At 44.6% G+C, this 13,514-nt stretch overlaps 1 protein-coding gene across 2 annotated transcripts in view; it reads right to left on the bottom strand.

Annotated features, from left to right (window-relative positions):
• The window catches only part of RAB4A (RAB4A, member RAS oncogene family), a 43,196-nt gene extending 29,732 nt beyond the window's left edge, over positions 1-13,464 (bottom strand). Inside the window, exon 1 of one of the 2 annotated variants that reach the window (XM_055587739.1) lies at positions 13,201-13,464. In XM_055587739.1, coding sequence (XP_055443714.1) covers positions 13,201-13,231 — 31 coding nt within the window. In that variant the 5' untranslated portion in view covers positions 13,232-13,464. Of the gene's footprint in view, positions 1-2,755; positions 2,904-13,200 lie in introns of those variants that run through there. The other variant, XM_055587744.1, reaches the window with a different exon arrangement.
• Between the last annotated feature and the right edge of the window lie 50 nt (positions 13,465-13,514).

Below are 13,514 nucleotides of genomic sequence, written 5' to 3'. Positions count from 1 at the left end.
CTGACCCAAGATGACATTAAAAAAAAAAAAAGATGTGGTGTATATGTACAGTAGAATATTTCTCAACCATAAAAAGAATGAAATATTGCCCTTTGCAGCAACATAGAGAATATTATACTCAGTAAAGTTAAAGACAGATATTATGTGATATCACTTGTGTGGGGAACCTAAAAAAAAATACAAATGAATCTATATACAAAACAGAAGTAGACTCACAAACATAAAAAACAAACTTATAAGTACCAAAGGGGAAAGGTGGGGGGAAGGCATAAATTAAGAGTATGGGATTAACAGATACAAACTTCTATACAAAAAATAGATAAGCAACAACGATTTACCACACAGCATAGGGAATTATATTCAATATCTTATAATAGCCCAGAAGGGAAAATAATCTGCAAAAAGTATGTAAATGAATCACTTTGCTAGATGCCTGAAACTAACACAATATAGTAAATGAACTATAATTCAATAATTAATTAATTAAAAAATCAAACCCAGTTAGAAAATGGGCATACACCATGAACAGGCATATTCACTTAAAAGAATATACCAATGACAAATAAGAATGTGAAGATATGTTTAAGATCATTAACCAATAATTAGGGAAATGAAAATAAAGCCATCATGACGTGTCACTACACATCTATCAGGAAAGGCTAAAATAAAAAGTAATGATAACAACAAAAGCTGACCAGGATGCACAGAAACTAGATCACTCATACATTGCTGGAAGAAATATAAAATGGAACAGTGAATCTAGAAAACAGCTTGACAGTTTCTCAAAAAAACTAAACACGCCACCAGATGACTCAGCAACTGAACTTCCAGGCATTTACCCAGAAAAAATGAAGACTTATGTTCACACAAAACCCTGTACATGAATGTCTATAGTAGCTTTATTTGTAACAGCCAAAAACTGAAAAGAGCCCAGATATTCTTCAACAGGTGACTGGTTAAACAAATTATACATGCAGATCAAGAAACACTACTTGGCAATAAAAAGGAGTGAACCATTGATACTGCAATAAGCTGGATGGATCTCCAGAGAATTACACTGTGTGAAAATGCCAATCCCCAAAGATTCTACACTGCATGATTCTATTTACAGAACAGTTTTGAAACAGATGAAAAGATTAGTAGTTGCCAGGGGACAGGGAGGGGTGGGGACAGGGAGAAAGAGTATTCGGGGGCACAGGAGAGATACTTCTGCTGATAGAAGTGATCTGTATCAGCAGTTATGGCAACATCAACATCCTGGTTACCTTAGACAGTTTTGCAGGGGGGATGGGGAAATTTTCTATTTTTCTTAAATCTGGCTATGAATCTATAAAGATCTCAAAAGGACAATGACTCTGTAAGTTTACTCTGCACATCCCAAACTGAAAGGATTACTGAAGGATGGGCTTCAAGAAGTCCTACCTAGAGGGAGGGAAGCAGGTGAGATGCAAGGTCTGTGCCCTGTTTCCAGTCTGGAGATACACGTGTTTGGATGATGCAAACACAACCAAGGACCACAATGGGCAACCACTCATTCCCTGTAGGTGACAAAATTCCAACTCAGGAAGAGTTTCTACTAAGTTCCTCCTGTGGATGACGGGATGTGAATTTCACAGCCTCTCTCAGAGCTGAGCGCCTTCCTGTACAAACATTCTCCCCTTAGAGCATAAGGTTGGCTAGCTTATCACAGCAGCAAATCTCTTAACATACCAGGCACATAGTCGTGGATTTAGTAGAAAATGTGCTGATTTTGTTTTTACCATCTGTGGGATTTTTTTCTCTTTCTTTGTTTGAAGTTGGATGACATACACATCGCATGTCATGTATGTCTTACATGTCAAGTGCACAGTGCCTAACAGCTACAAAAAGGCTTACCAGGAGCAGAAAACTAGCCATGTCACAGAGTAATTAATGGAGGGATGTAAGATACATTGTTAGGTTGTATATGATAACTAAGTGTGAACTAAATAGTTTTGTCCACTTGAGTGGGATTGATGTTGTTTTATTACAGTGGATGTTACTTTGCTCAAAATTACAAAAAAATTTTCTGCATACAACTTATGATCATTACATTCACCTGATGAGGGTTTCCTCAGAATGAGTTAAGCTGTAGGGTGGTGGAAAGACCATATTCTAAAACAGAAAATCTAAAATAGATATATGCTACTAATGTACTTTGTGGGGGGGTGGGGGGGTGCACGCATATTGCATGGCAGGCAGGATATATTAGTTCCCTGCAGTGGAAGCTCAGAGTTTTAACCACTGAACTGCCAGGGAAGTCCCTGTATTTTTAATTTTGCATGATAAATGTTGAATGAAATAACAGGAAAGGTATTGAGTAATTAGAAATCAGTCTTGGGCAAAAGTCAGTCATTGAGGAACACAGACGAATTCACATCAGGAAAAAAATGGCCTCCACTGAAACAGCTAACACAAAGCCAGGGGAGTAACTCCAGGGAGAAACCTCATTTGGAAGGTACTGACTCGTATTTACACTCATTTCAAGCAACCTCCAATTTCCTGGAGCACGGGAGGGTGGCAGCACATGCTACAGTATGGCCGTGGCCACAGGGACAATGACAGCCAGTGGCAGGGAACTGGGCGCTGGGCCAAGAAGGGGCGCTAAGAGCACCGCACACCCAACAGCTGGCCCGCAGCCTTCAGAGACAGCACCGTACATCCAACAGCTAGCCCCCAGCCTTCAGAGACAGTACCGCACACCCAACAGCTGACCCCCAGCCTTCAGAGACAGTACCGCACATCCAACAGCTGACCCCCAGCCTTCAGAGACAGCACCGCACATCCAACAGCTGACCCCCAGCCTTCAGAGACAGCACCGCACATCTAATAGCTGGCCTCCAGCCTTCAGACAGTCATGCTGGGTAGACCAGATGCCCTCTGCCTTCCTAGTTTCTCCCACAAGCACTGGTTCTGCTTTTAAGGTTCCCAAAGATCTGAAAGGAAGCACAGGTGGAAGATGGCCTTGACTGCAGGATTCGCTCCATGTATTCCACTTCCTGGGACAGTGGGGTCATCTGAGAATGGTTTCTGGCCTCTGATATCAACAACTGAGATAAGAAAGCCTGAAGATCCAGAGGACGCATCCCTGTTGCAGAGGCAGATTCACAACCTACACCTGTGACCATGGAGGAAATCTGGGGAGGCAGGGCCTGTGAGGGCCAAATGTGAAGGGAAGCTCATGAGGGTCAGCTGTGAAATGGCCAGGGTCCGACCCCAAGGGGAGCCAGGTCACCTGAGGTGGGGGCCGCGAGAGGCCGCAGGAGAACTGGGGAAATGAGAGGATGCAGATAAATGTCACGAGCAGCTCTGACCAGAAGCTTAGGTAGGATGGAAAGTAAAGCCAGGGTAGTGAGAGGAGGGGGTAGTGTGGATGCCAGCAGACAAGAAGTGACCACAAGAAAAGTGGATGACTAGTGACGCCCGTCCCTGAGACTCGAGAGATGAGATCTGAGCAGAAGGCAGGGCTGAGTCTAGCCGGGGACACAGGCAGCAGGAACAGGGCTGAGATGAGGCGTGGAGGTAGACAGACACAGGTGGAGAAAGGGCAGGAGAGCAGGGAGGCTCCTCGGTGCGGCCCCTTTCTCCTCCAGTCATCTAGCATAGGGGAGCTTGGGGCTTAAGCAGATCACAGGGAAGGTTTAAAACAACCGATGCAGAGGAAAAGCAAGAGGGCCAGGAGAGGGGGAGGGTGGCCAGGCACCAGCGAGCTCCCTGCCAGAGGCAAAGGCCACCCATCTACAGGATCTCAATGGGAGAAGAGCTCTGTCCACACGGCAGCAGGCAGGGCGGGTGGTGGAGAGTCAGGTCGAGGTTCCAGGGTGAGGGCAGCTGAGGAGCGGACAGGGGAAGGCTGGGCTACGGGCGGCACAGCTGAAGACAGAGCAGCTCACCTCCTGAACAGAAGGGGCCGGAGGGGCACGGAACACCGGCCAGTGAGTAGCTGGGGATGTAAGAGGTAAAAGCTTGGAAGTAGGGGCAGAAGAGAAGCTTGGGAGGGGACTGGCGATGACATCAAGGAATCGAGAAGCCAAAGCTGTTGAGTGACTCCTGCGTGGGGACTCTGCAGCTGCCCAGGGTGGGCAAGGAGCTGGGGTGGAGAGCAGGACCTCAGGATAGGGGACCTTGGGGGGCGGGTGAAGGAACAGCCTCAAGGACACCGGGGAACAGCAACGGGGAGGAGACAGGAAGGCACAGAACATCAGATGACACGTTCTTCAAACAAAGCTCTGGTTTACTGGGTGGCAGGAATCAAGCAGCAGAACCCCTGGCAGAGCACTGGCTGAGGCAAGGTGGCCAGTGTGGCGGCAGGAGAGCAGTGAGCTGCAGGCAGCAGGGAGAGAGAGAGAGACATACACACACACACGCACACACACACACACACACACACACACACGGCCGGGCTGAGGGCCGGGTGCTGGGCTTTGCCTGAGCCACGTGATGGCAGAGAGGACCGTGGCACTGTGAGTTCACGTCCAAGGCACAGGCCCCCAGCGCTGCTCAAGGCGGAGGGCGGGCTCTGTACCGTGTGGACGAGCGCGTGTGGATCTGACCCACTGCAGGTCTGAGGTATGCACCCAGGTTCCTCAGCAGGTGAGTAAGCCTAGCCAGCAACCCAGCATCAAAACCACAAGTTCTTAGGTGATTTCTACTTGATGTAATAGTATTTTTTTAAAAAAGAAAAGAAATTATTCTCCTGAAGTAGAACATGACCCAGAAAAGGAAGCTGGTAGATGGTGAAGTAGATAGAAATGAAGAGAACTAAATAAAAAACATCTATCTTTAACAAGGAAACAAGTTAGGATCCTTTAAGGAGTAGAATGTTAAATCTGATTGAGGTATTTGAAAGGAAAAAATCATTTAAAGAAATAAAGGCAAGTTGTTTGTCAAAAAGTTTTAGAGAACACTCCAACTAGGGTAATAAAAGGGGAAAAGCTGAACGGTTATTTTTGTATTTGAGGATTCACACAGACAGTGTGTCTTTCCAAACCACAAGTTTGAAGCAAGCATTGAGTACATAATAGTATCTGCAACTTTAGAGATTACACATCTATGAAAGCACCCCTCCCAAATGGGAGAGGTTTTCAGCATTAGCACCCACTTCCCAATTCTGTCTTAAGAGTTAGATTTTTGACTCGTATCAAATATCCAATGTTTGTGGAGAACATGCCTCTAGAGCTGTGCAATCCAGGGGGTCACCACTGATCAAAGAGTATAAGGAAGAGACAGATTTCTGTGGGAAAGAAAAATAGAGTACGAACTTGACTACCTTTGAGAATGAGTTCAAATGCCAGCCCCGCTGCCCTCAGCTCTGGGACCCTGAGCAGGCACCTAGCCTCTTAGTTTCCTCACCTGCAAGTGGGTCCCAGTGTTTACCTTACTCTGTCCTGATGAGGACAGAAAGTACTTTGTGTAGATTATTCTAATTTCACCCTTTATCTAGAGATTAAGATTATAATTCAGGCTGACAAACCCATGGCTTCCTTAATAAGGAAAGATTTCCTGATATAAGAGAAACAGAGTAACAGGTCAATACCAGAAGAATCTTATTCAATGATATTGACCTGAAAGGTACTTTAGTCACATGACTGCTAGAAATGACACTGTTCTTGGGAAATGTAACTAGAGAAAATTTACTTTATTACTAAATAATACATATAAGAAGAAATACAGAGAGGGTCAGTTTTAACTTATAATGCTTTTTATAGTTGTGAATATTTATTGAACTTGTTTATCTAAAAACAAACTTTAATATCAATTTTACCAATAAAGTTTTATTGATGTTTAGACTAGGAAGGTCTCTATGGATTTTAATATTAAAAAGACAATCCAAAATAAGGACTTCATTCTTATAAAGGTATGTGACAGGTATAGTATCCTAGTTTACTTAGGTATTTATGACAGAATTACTCATGGTGCTAATTTAAGGAAAGTGGGAAAATAGCAATGGTCATCAAATAACTGACTTTCATTTTCCTTCCAAAGCATTGTCATGGTCAAGGTGGTTCTGAAGGTGAATGTTAGTCTTCAAAATACCAAATACTTCTATCAGGTTCACAAAGACAGTAAGAACGAAGATTAAATGAAAGTATATTGTGTCTGCAAAATAAGAAAAATTTCACTCTTCCTACGAAGACCAGGGATTCTGACCTGTACACAACCATGGCGGGGCCCATGCCCTTTCCACAGCTCTGCTGCAGCTTCCACACCGGACAAGAGACATCTAAGTGTGTCATCTACTTCAGTAAGATAACTAACTGGGAGAAATTAAGTTCAAACTGAACTGCAGCTGACATTTTTTGGGGGCACTAGGAGGCACTACTGCTGTAGAGGTCTATCTAACATTCAGGCTCCTCTGTCTGTGGAATTTTCCAGGCAAGAATACTGGGGTGGGTTGTCATTTCCTAACTCAGGGGATCTTCCAAACCCAGGAAGCGAACCTGCATCTCCTTTGTTTCCTTCACTGGCAAGCAGATTCTTTACCACTGAGCCACCTGGGAAGTCAGAAATACAGGCTTAAGACAATCATAGCCAGACATTACCTGCCTGTAAGTGGTCCAGGGCAGGCACTTGACCTAACTTGGCCCAATCACATAGGAAGGAAGGACTTTATTTCATAAACATGGGAAAGCACTCCTCTTTTCTGTGGATGTAAACAAGGAAGGGTACTCAGATTACATGACTCAGGAAATGAGAGAAGAGGATAACACGGTCAGAGGAGAGAGATGCTAAGAATTTAGGTCCCTCCTAACATGACTGTGCTTCTCAATCAAGCGGTCCTGAAACCTCATGTGTAGCTATTTGCAAAAACACATTTTCATATCATCCATGCCACCTGCAGTTGGAAACCTACTTGATAAAACGACCAAAAGAGCTAACTATTTACATCTATTGAACGGAAATTTTCTTTTAAGCATAATTAAAAAAAAAATTTTTTTTTAATTTTTGGTCATGTAGTCAATTTATAAACAGAAGGTGGTTAAGTAAACATGGATATAAAACCAGGGGAGTACATTTAACAAATACATATTTAATAACTACCAACTGCTACATATTTTAATATTTGGTGAGCACAGATTCAGGTCATCTGGTGTCTGTCCATTCGGTGGGGAGAGGTCTGCCTGGGTGCCCCAGGCCCCAGGGCAGGGCGCAGGGCCCCCTGAAGAGCCTGATGGGCACACCGAGGCCTGCCTCTGGGCTCTCGTAGCTCCAGGCTGCCAGCTGCCATCTGACTGTCATGTTCTCCGTACTCTCAACTGAGCAGGGGTCAAGTGCTGCCGCCCAAGAAGCACAGCAAAGGTGCCTGTGCACCCTCGGTTCCAAGGCACTGGAAGCTGATTTCAGATGTGACTTCTTGAGGGAAGTCCATTTACAAAAAGAATGCCTGGGTAACCTCTTTAGGGGATGTCTTAATTCGAGTTGTGTTTATATCACATACAATGTAAAAAACTGGTAGACTTCTACCATAAAGAAAAGAAACTAATCTTTGAATTGGCTTTTCTGTTCACCCTGGCCTTCTGTTTCATGTTCTGTAGCAGAGAGAGAAATAGACCACCTACCTAGTGGAATCAAAGCAAAGGCTCATTCAGCCTTCCCTGCAGGCTGTCCAGGGACCGGTCACAGCATGAGAGACAGACAGTCACACAAGCAATCCCCTGCTTTCAAAGAGTCTGTGGTCTGGTCTCAAAAGAGACAAGCTTTGTCACCATTGAGAGTTGACTGAATTGCAAAACAGATCTGCTAAGTCCCCACAGGCAGCAACGAGTGTTTCTTTTATGAGGACGGCTGTCATAGCCCATGTAAGCAAGTGAGCCAGAGAAACTACGGTAATGAAGTGAGCACATCGCACATAATAATATTGTATATTACAACAAAGAAGGGAGAGATGCTGTGTTTTTAAGTCCTCAGTCTCTTTTCTGGAAGATTAAAAATTCATATTTAAAAATGATAAACCTCCTTCTAAAATACATCCTCTCTGAACTTCCCTGGAGTCAATTGGTTAAGAATCCACCTGCCAATGCAGGGGACACTGGTTTGATCCTTGGTCCAGGAAGATCTCACATGCCATGGGGAAACTAAGCCTGTGTGCCCCAACGGAGACCCAACAAAGCCAAACAAATAAAGTTAACTAATAAAATAAAATAATACTCTCACCATAAATTATTAGTACTTTATAAATGGTGTCCTTCCCTCCATATCTAAATATTAGCCACTTTAAATGCCCAAAACCTAGCACATAAGAGAAACAGAAAGAGTTATAAGGCTAAGGTCACTAAGTGTCAACACATAGGTAGGTACCATTCTGAGCACAGGGTTGCATCTGTCTGTGGCAGAGCAACCAAGTGTGATTCCTCCAGGTATCACATCTGTCATTATCAGGGATTTGTTTATTGGACAAATTTCTCTCAATGCAAACTTATTTTTGTTTAGAAAGCTCAGTGGGGATTACCAAGGGAGACAATTTGTAGAGACAGAGTCCTTTGACTTATGTGCTGTGCTGAAGTCCACTATCCTCTACATCTGTCTTTCTTGATCCATCTTTTAAATGACAGTACCCTGCACATCACTTCAGATTTTGATTCACAGCTAAAGACAAGCAAAAGTATTCATCAAACACACAGAACTCAATCCATTACCAAGATGAGACCGGCAGGGAAAGCTGTGACATCCAAAGACAAGTGTTACAGGATGCATAGGAATCAAAGGTTTGCCCTCAAACTATTTTCACTGGTGAGTATTCTAATGGTTATTAGAAGTGGGGGAAAAATCTATTACATCAGTCTGAGCAATTTCTAGAGGATGGTTTAAGAGAAAAGGAAAAAAACAAAGAAACTTCAGCTTCCTTCTTATTCCAAAAAATATTCAGAGCAAAGATTATCTCCTAGGCAAATGGGGAAAACAAGAGTCTGCGGGAATAGCAATGGGTAATCAGTTGGATTTGGGACATAGGCCAGGCTACCCCTAGGCCATCCACATGGAAGAAGTAGGTAGGAAGTTGAAACAAAGGTATTTAGCTTGAAGGACTGATGTGGCTAGAAATATTTAGCAGACTTCAGAGAAAGGCAAGTAACAGGCAAGGACTGGAATGCCTCACAGTTCAAAGGAACATGAAAAGTTCTCATAAACTTTTGATTTCTCAAAGACCAGTGTTTTCAAACTTCCATGGCCTGGAGGCACCACACAAAACAGCGCCCTGATAATGCAATTGTGGTCTTTAGACCAACAGCACCTGCATGGCCAGGGAGCTGCGCAGGTGCAGAAGTGAATACGCAAAACCAGACTTTGCATCTTTAACACACCAGTGGGCTGTGGCACGTGCAGTTGAGAACCACGGTGGTAGTGTTCCCCAAATTCTGGTCTTTGTTCACCAATTTTCCATGGTGACAAAAATACAAGCATTTAAAATGACAAATTCATTCAATTTAGGGAAATACCCTTTATTCTGAGGTCACACGCTTCCTCTGTTGACATTTTTTATATGCCCTAACAAAATACAGTAATGGCAACTAAGTGATCTCCCTAACAGCAAGTCATCTCATACTTCACTGGAACCAAGGTGAATCTGAAGACGTATGTCCTGTGCCTAGAATATTCTGCTTACTCCACTTTGCCTTATCAGGCCTAAATTTCTCCTTGAATCATATTCTGACTACTATGTATTGGTTTCCCATGGCTGCTATAACAAAATACCACGAACTGGATCATTTATTTCGTAGTCTTCATAGTTCTAGACTAGAAGTCCCAAGTCAAGCTGCCAGTCAGCTTATCCGAGGACTCCAGCGAAGGGCTCCCTCCTTGCCTCTTCCTAGCTTCTGGTGGCTGCTGGCCACTCTTGGTGGTCCTGGGCTTGTAGTTCTTCAAACCACATTCCTTCCTTCGTGAGTCCACATCCAAATTCCTCTCATTTTACAAGAACTCCAATGCATGAGAGCTCAGCCTAACCCGACATGACCTCCTCTGAACCTAATTACACCTGTAAAGACCCTGTTTCCAAACAAGGTCACATTCACAGGGTGCCTGGGCTTAGGACCTGAACATACTTTTTGGGGGATACAATTCAACCCACAGCAGCATACAGTCATACATTTTAAAAAGAAAATATCCTGATAATTCTCAACATTATATGGTAAATACTGTAATACTTTCAAACTAAAGCACAAAATAAAAATATTAAGAGTACACTGTAATAAAGCTAGTACAGGACGAACAATGTGTGTTCTTGCTTCATAAACTGTTGTCATGGTAGAATGCATAAATTACAGTGTGTATAGAGATCTGACTTAGATTTTTTCCCTCATTCTCAAACTGCCTCAGCCCTTAAATCTTTTTTTTTTTTTTAATTTCTAGCATCTTCTATACCACTTACACTTTTTAGCTCCTTTCTGAACATCACTGCTTGATATTAATATTTGATTTGTTAGTTTTTGTCTCACAAATCTTGGTATCAGAAATCACCTAAAGCCAATCTGTGATCAGCCAATCGAGCTCCTTGGGAAGTCCCAAGCCACATCAACTGGCCAGGCCTTTAAGAATTCTTAAAGTATCTGTGAAGCACTGTTTCAGTTTAGGGATAATCAGCAGGAGCTTTCAGTCAGAAACCTGTATGCTTGAGATTTCAATGTTGTATTGCAATATTACATAAAGTATTACATAAGGTGTGGTATTCATGTGGTTGGTGCTTCTGGAGCAGCAAAATATTGAACACTAGTCACTGGAAGGTGAAATACTGCCTTAAAAAGCTAAAAGGCACGCAGACGCAGCTCATGAACGTACACTCATTAACAGTACACTGGTAAGCAACAGTTCTTCATTTTTCATCATATCCCTGTCAAACTACAGAGATTCCTTTTCCAGAAGATAGAAAGTGAGCACAGAGTACTATGGAGTTTAAAGATTAGGAAAACATTCCTTTACCATCTACCTAACAGGCAAACGTCTGGAAGGAGGGAAACTGTTTTCCATCTGGGAAACAATGCTATGCAAATCTACCAATGATAAGTGAAGGTCATAACTTGGTTTGGGGTGACTTTTATTTTGGGTTAGCACTGTGAAGTGCCACACTTGCTCTTGCTAAAACTAATTTTCTATGTGTTTCACTTAATTTCTTCTATTAGAGGGAAGGACTACAATTAGTTAGTAAAAAGTAAAAACATATTTGGAAGCTACCATGAAATAAGAGTAATAAAGGTCAAAGCCTGATGAACAGAATTTGATCAGTTGACCTGTGATGCTCGATGAGCTCTGTCTGAAATGGAGATACCATGTTTTATCAAGGTTATCATTTCATACGAAATATGGTGTCTCCACTTCAGAGGAAATGGCAACCCACTCCAGAATTCTTGCCTGGAGAATCCCATGGACAGAGAAGCCTGGCAGGCTACAGTCCATGGGGTCACAAAGAGTTGGACACAACTGAAATGACTTAGCATGCAAACATTGTTTCATATGGGGGCTTCCCAGGTGATGCTAGTAGTAAAGAATCCGCCAGTCAATACAGGAGACATAAGAGATGTGGGTTCTATCCCTGAGTTGGGAAGATCCCTGGAAGTGGGCATGGCAACCCACTCCAGTATTCTTGCCTGGAGAATGCCATGGACAGAGGAGCCTGGAGGGCTACAGTCCATAGGGTCACAAACAGTCGGACACGACTGAAGCAACTTAGCATGCGTGTTTCACATGAGACAGATGAAACACAAAAGCTCCATCTTCCAGTCCTCCTCCTAACTCATAACCCCACTTGGTTTCTTACTTGGACTTTGCACTGCTCCCATGTGCTCCTTCTCCAGGTCAGAGAGGAAAAGAAAGTGTGGGGAAAGGAGCACTTGAAAAATAAAAAGCAAAAGCATAACCAACACTTGCTGGAGAAATGGATTTTTTTTTTTTTTTTGGAAATCTGACTATGGTTCTCTACAGAGAGGCAGACCACGTGGATGTGGCAAGTGCAGTAGCATTAGAGGCTCTGACAACACTGATCCTTACAAGCCAGGGGTGTGCTTTCGGACTCCCTAAACCTTCTAGGAATAGCTGTCTTGCTCCCAGTGTTATCAAGAACAGGGCAGGTACCAGGCATAGGAGTGGCTGAAGGTTGAGCAAATGCCTGGGTGCTTGAGGGGCCTCAACCACAGTCCTCTTACAGGCATCCTGGATCCCTCAGGGCCTGGGCACTTGTAGACCAGTTCATGCCTCCGTGCCTCAGGTCTGAGTCACATTTCTTTTTAACATACCTTCAGAGACCACATTCCTTCAGAACTCCAGCCTGGGTTTGTTTGTTGTTGTTGTTTTAACATTCATTAGTATCATAAGTGGATTAACACTGTATCCCCCAATGGACTGTAAGCTTGCCAAGACCAGAACCGTGCAGGTGGGTACCTTGCAGTGTTGGAAACCACACCAGCCCATAAAGCCGGTCCTATCTGCTGACAGAAAAGGGGCAGCAAGCCAGGGCACACGGAAGAAGACATGATGAATTTGACTAGAGGTAATGTTTTTGAACTCGAGCCCCTCCCTGGGGCTGTAAAATCCAAATCAGACTTAATCTGAGAATGCACACATCTCAGAGTGACTCCAGACTGGTAAACACTAGTAAACCTTGATACAAAGCAGAGATGTACTCTATTGCTTATTTTTACCACGCAGGACAAAAACACACAGATTATGAATTGGGAAGGCTTTCGTTTATTTAAAAAAAAAAAATCTCTGCTGGCTGCCTTCGGGTGTGAGTGCTACAGAAGAAGCAAAAATCAAGCAGAATAGGCTCTGCTTCCGAGGTGTTTATAGTCTTGCAAAGACATATTTATAAACAGCCATCATACAGCTTGAAAGATCTCTGAAGGAAGAAATGCCTATCCATAAGTCCTTGTAATTTCCGTGCAAAGGAAGGAATTTCAAGCAAGGAAAGATCAAAGTGGAAGAGCCGAAGAACACACTCAACTGCAGGCGTCGTCCCAAGTCCTTCACATACCTCGCTGGGGACAATATAGCAGTCTCTAATGGGCTTCCCTAAACCCTGAACTAACACCAGACCAAGAAACGGAAACCCTACCGGCAAGTACGCGGAGAAGCAGCAAGCAGACCCTCGGAGAAGCAGATCACATAGCCGGGCTACCCTCGGGCGGCCGCGCCCCAGCACTGGGATCCCGGTCCCCGCGCCCCCGGCTCCGGCCCGCGCCCCCCGCCCCGTACCGTAGGTCTCGGACATGGCCGTCTGCGACATCTTGGGAGCGGCTCCGCCTCTCGCGGGGCGCCGCTGCGGCTCCGCCGAGCCGGCGGCAGGGAGGCCAGGGAGTCGGCCGCGCCTCGGTGGGGTACACGAGGGGCAGGGGAGAGGAGGAGGAGGAGGGAGGGGCCCGCGGTCCCCAAGGCAACTGCCGGCCCCCAGCTGCTGCGGCCCAGCCGGACTGCGGGCTCCGCGCAGGCGCACGGCCCCGCCCCGCTGGTCTGGACGCCGAGGGGAGGGGCAGGGGCGGAGGGGAGGGGCAGGGGCGGAGGGGAGGGGC

The sequence above is a fragment of the Bubalus kerabau genome, chromosome 1, assembly GCF_029407905.1.
Source record: "Bubalus kerabau isolate K-KA32 ecotype Philippines breed swamp buffalo chromosome 1, PCC_UOA_SB_1v2, whole genome shotgun sequence".
Classification (NCBI taxonomy): Eukaryota; Metazoa; Chordata; class Mammalia; order Artiodactyla; family Bovidae; genus Bubalus; species Bubalus kerabau.
The sequence above is the reverse complement of the archived record's forward strand: the minus strand, read 5'-3'. Positions and strand labels throughout refer to the sequence as shown.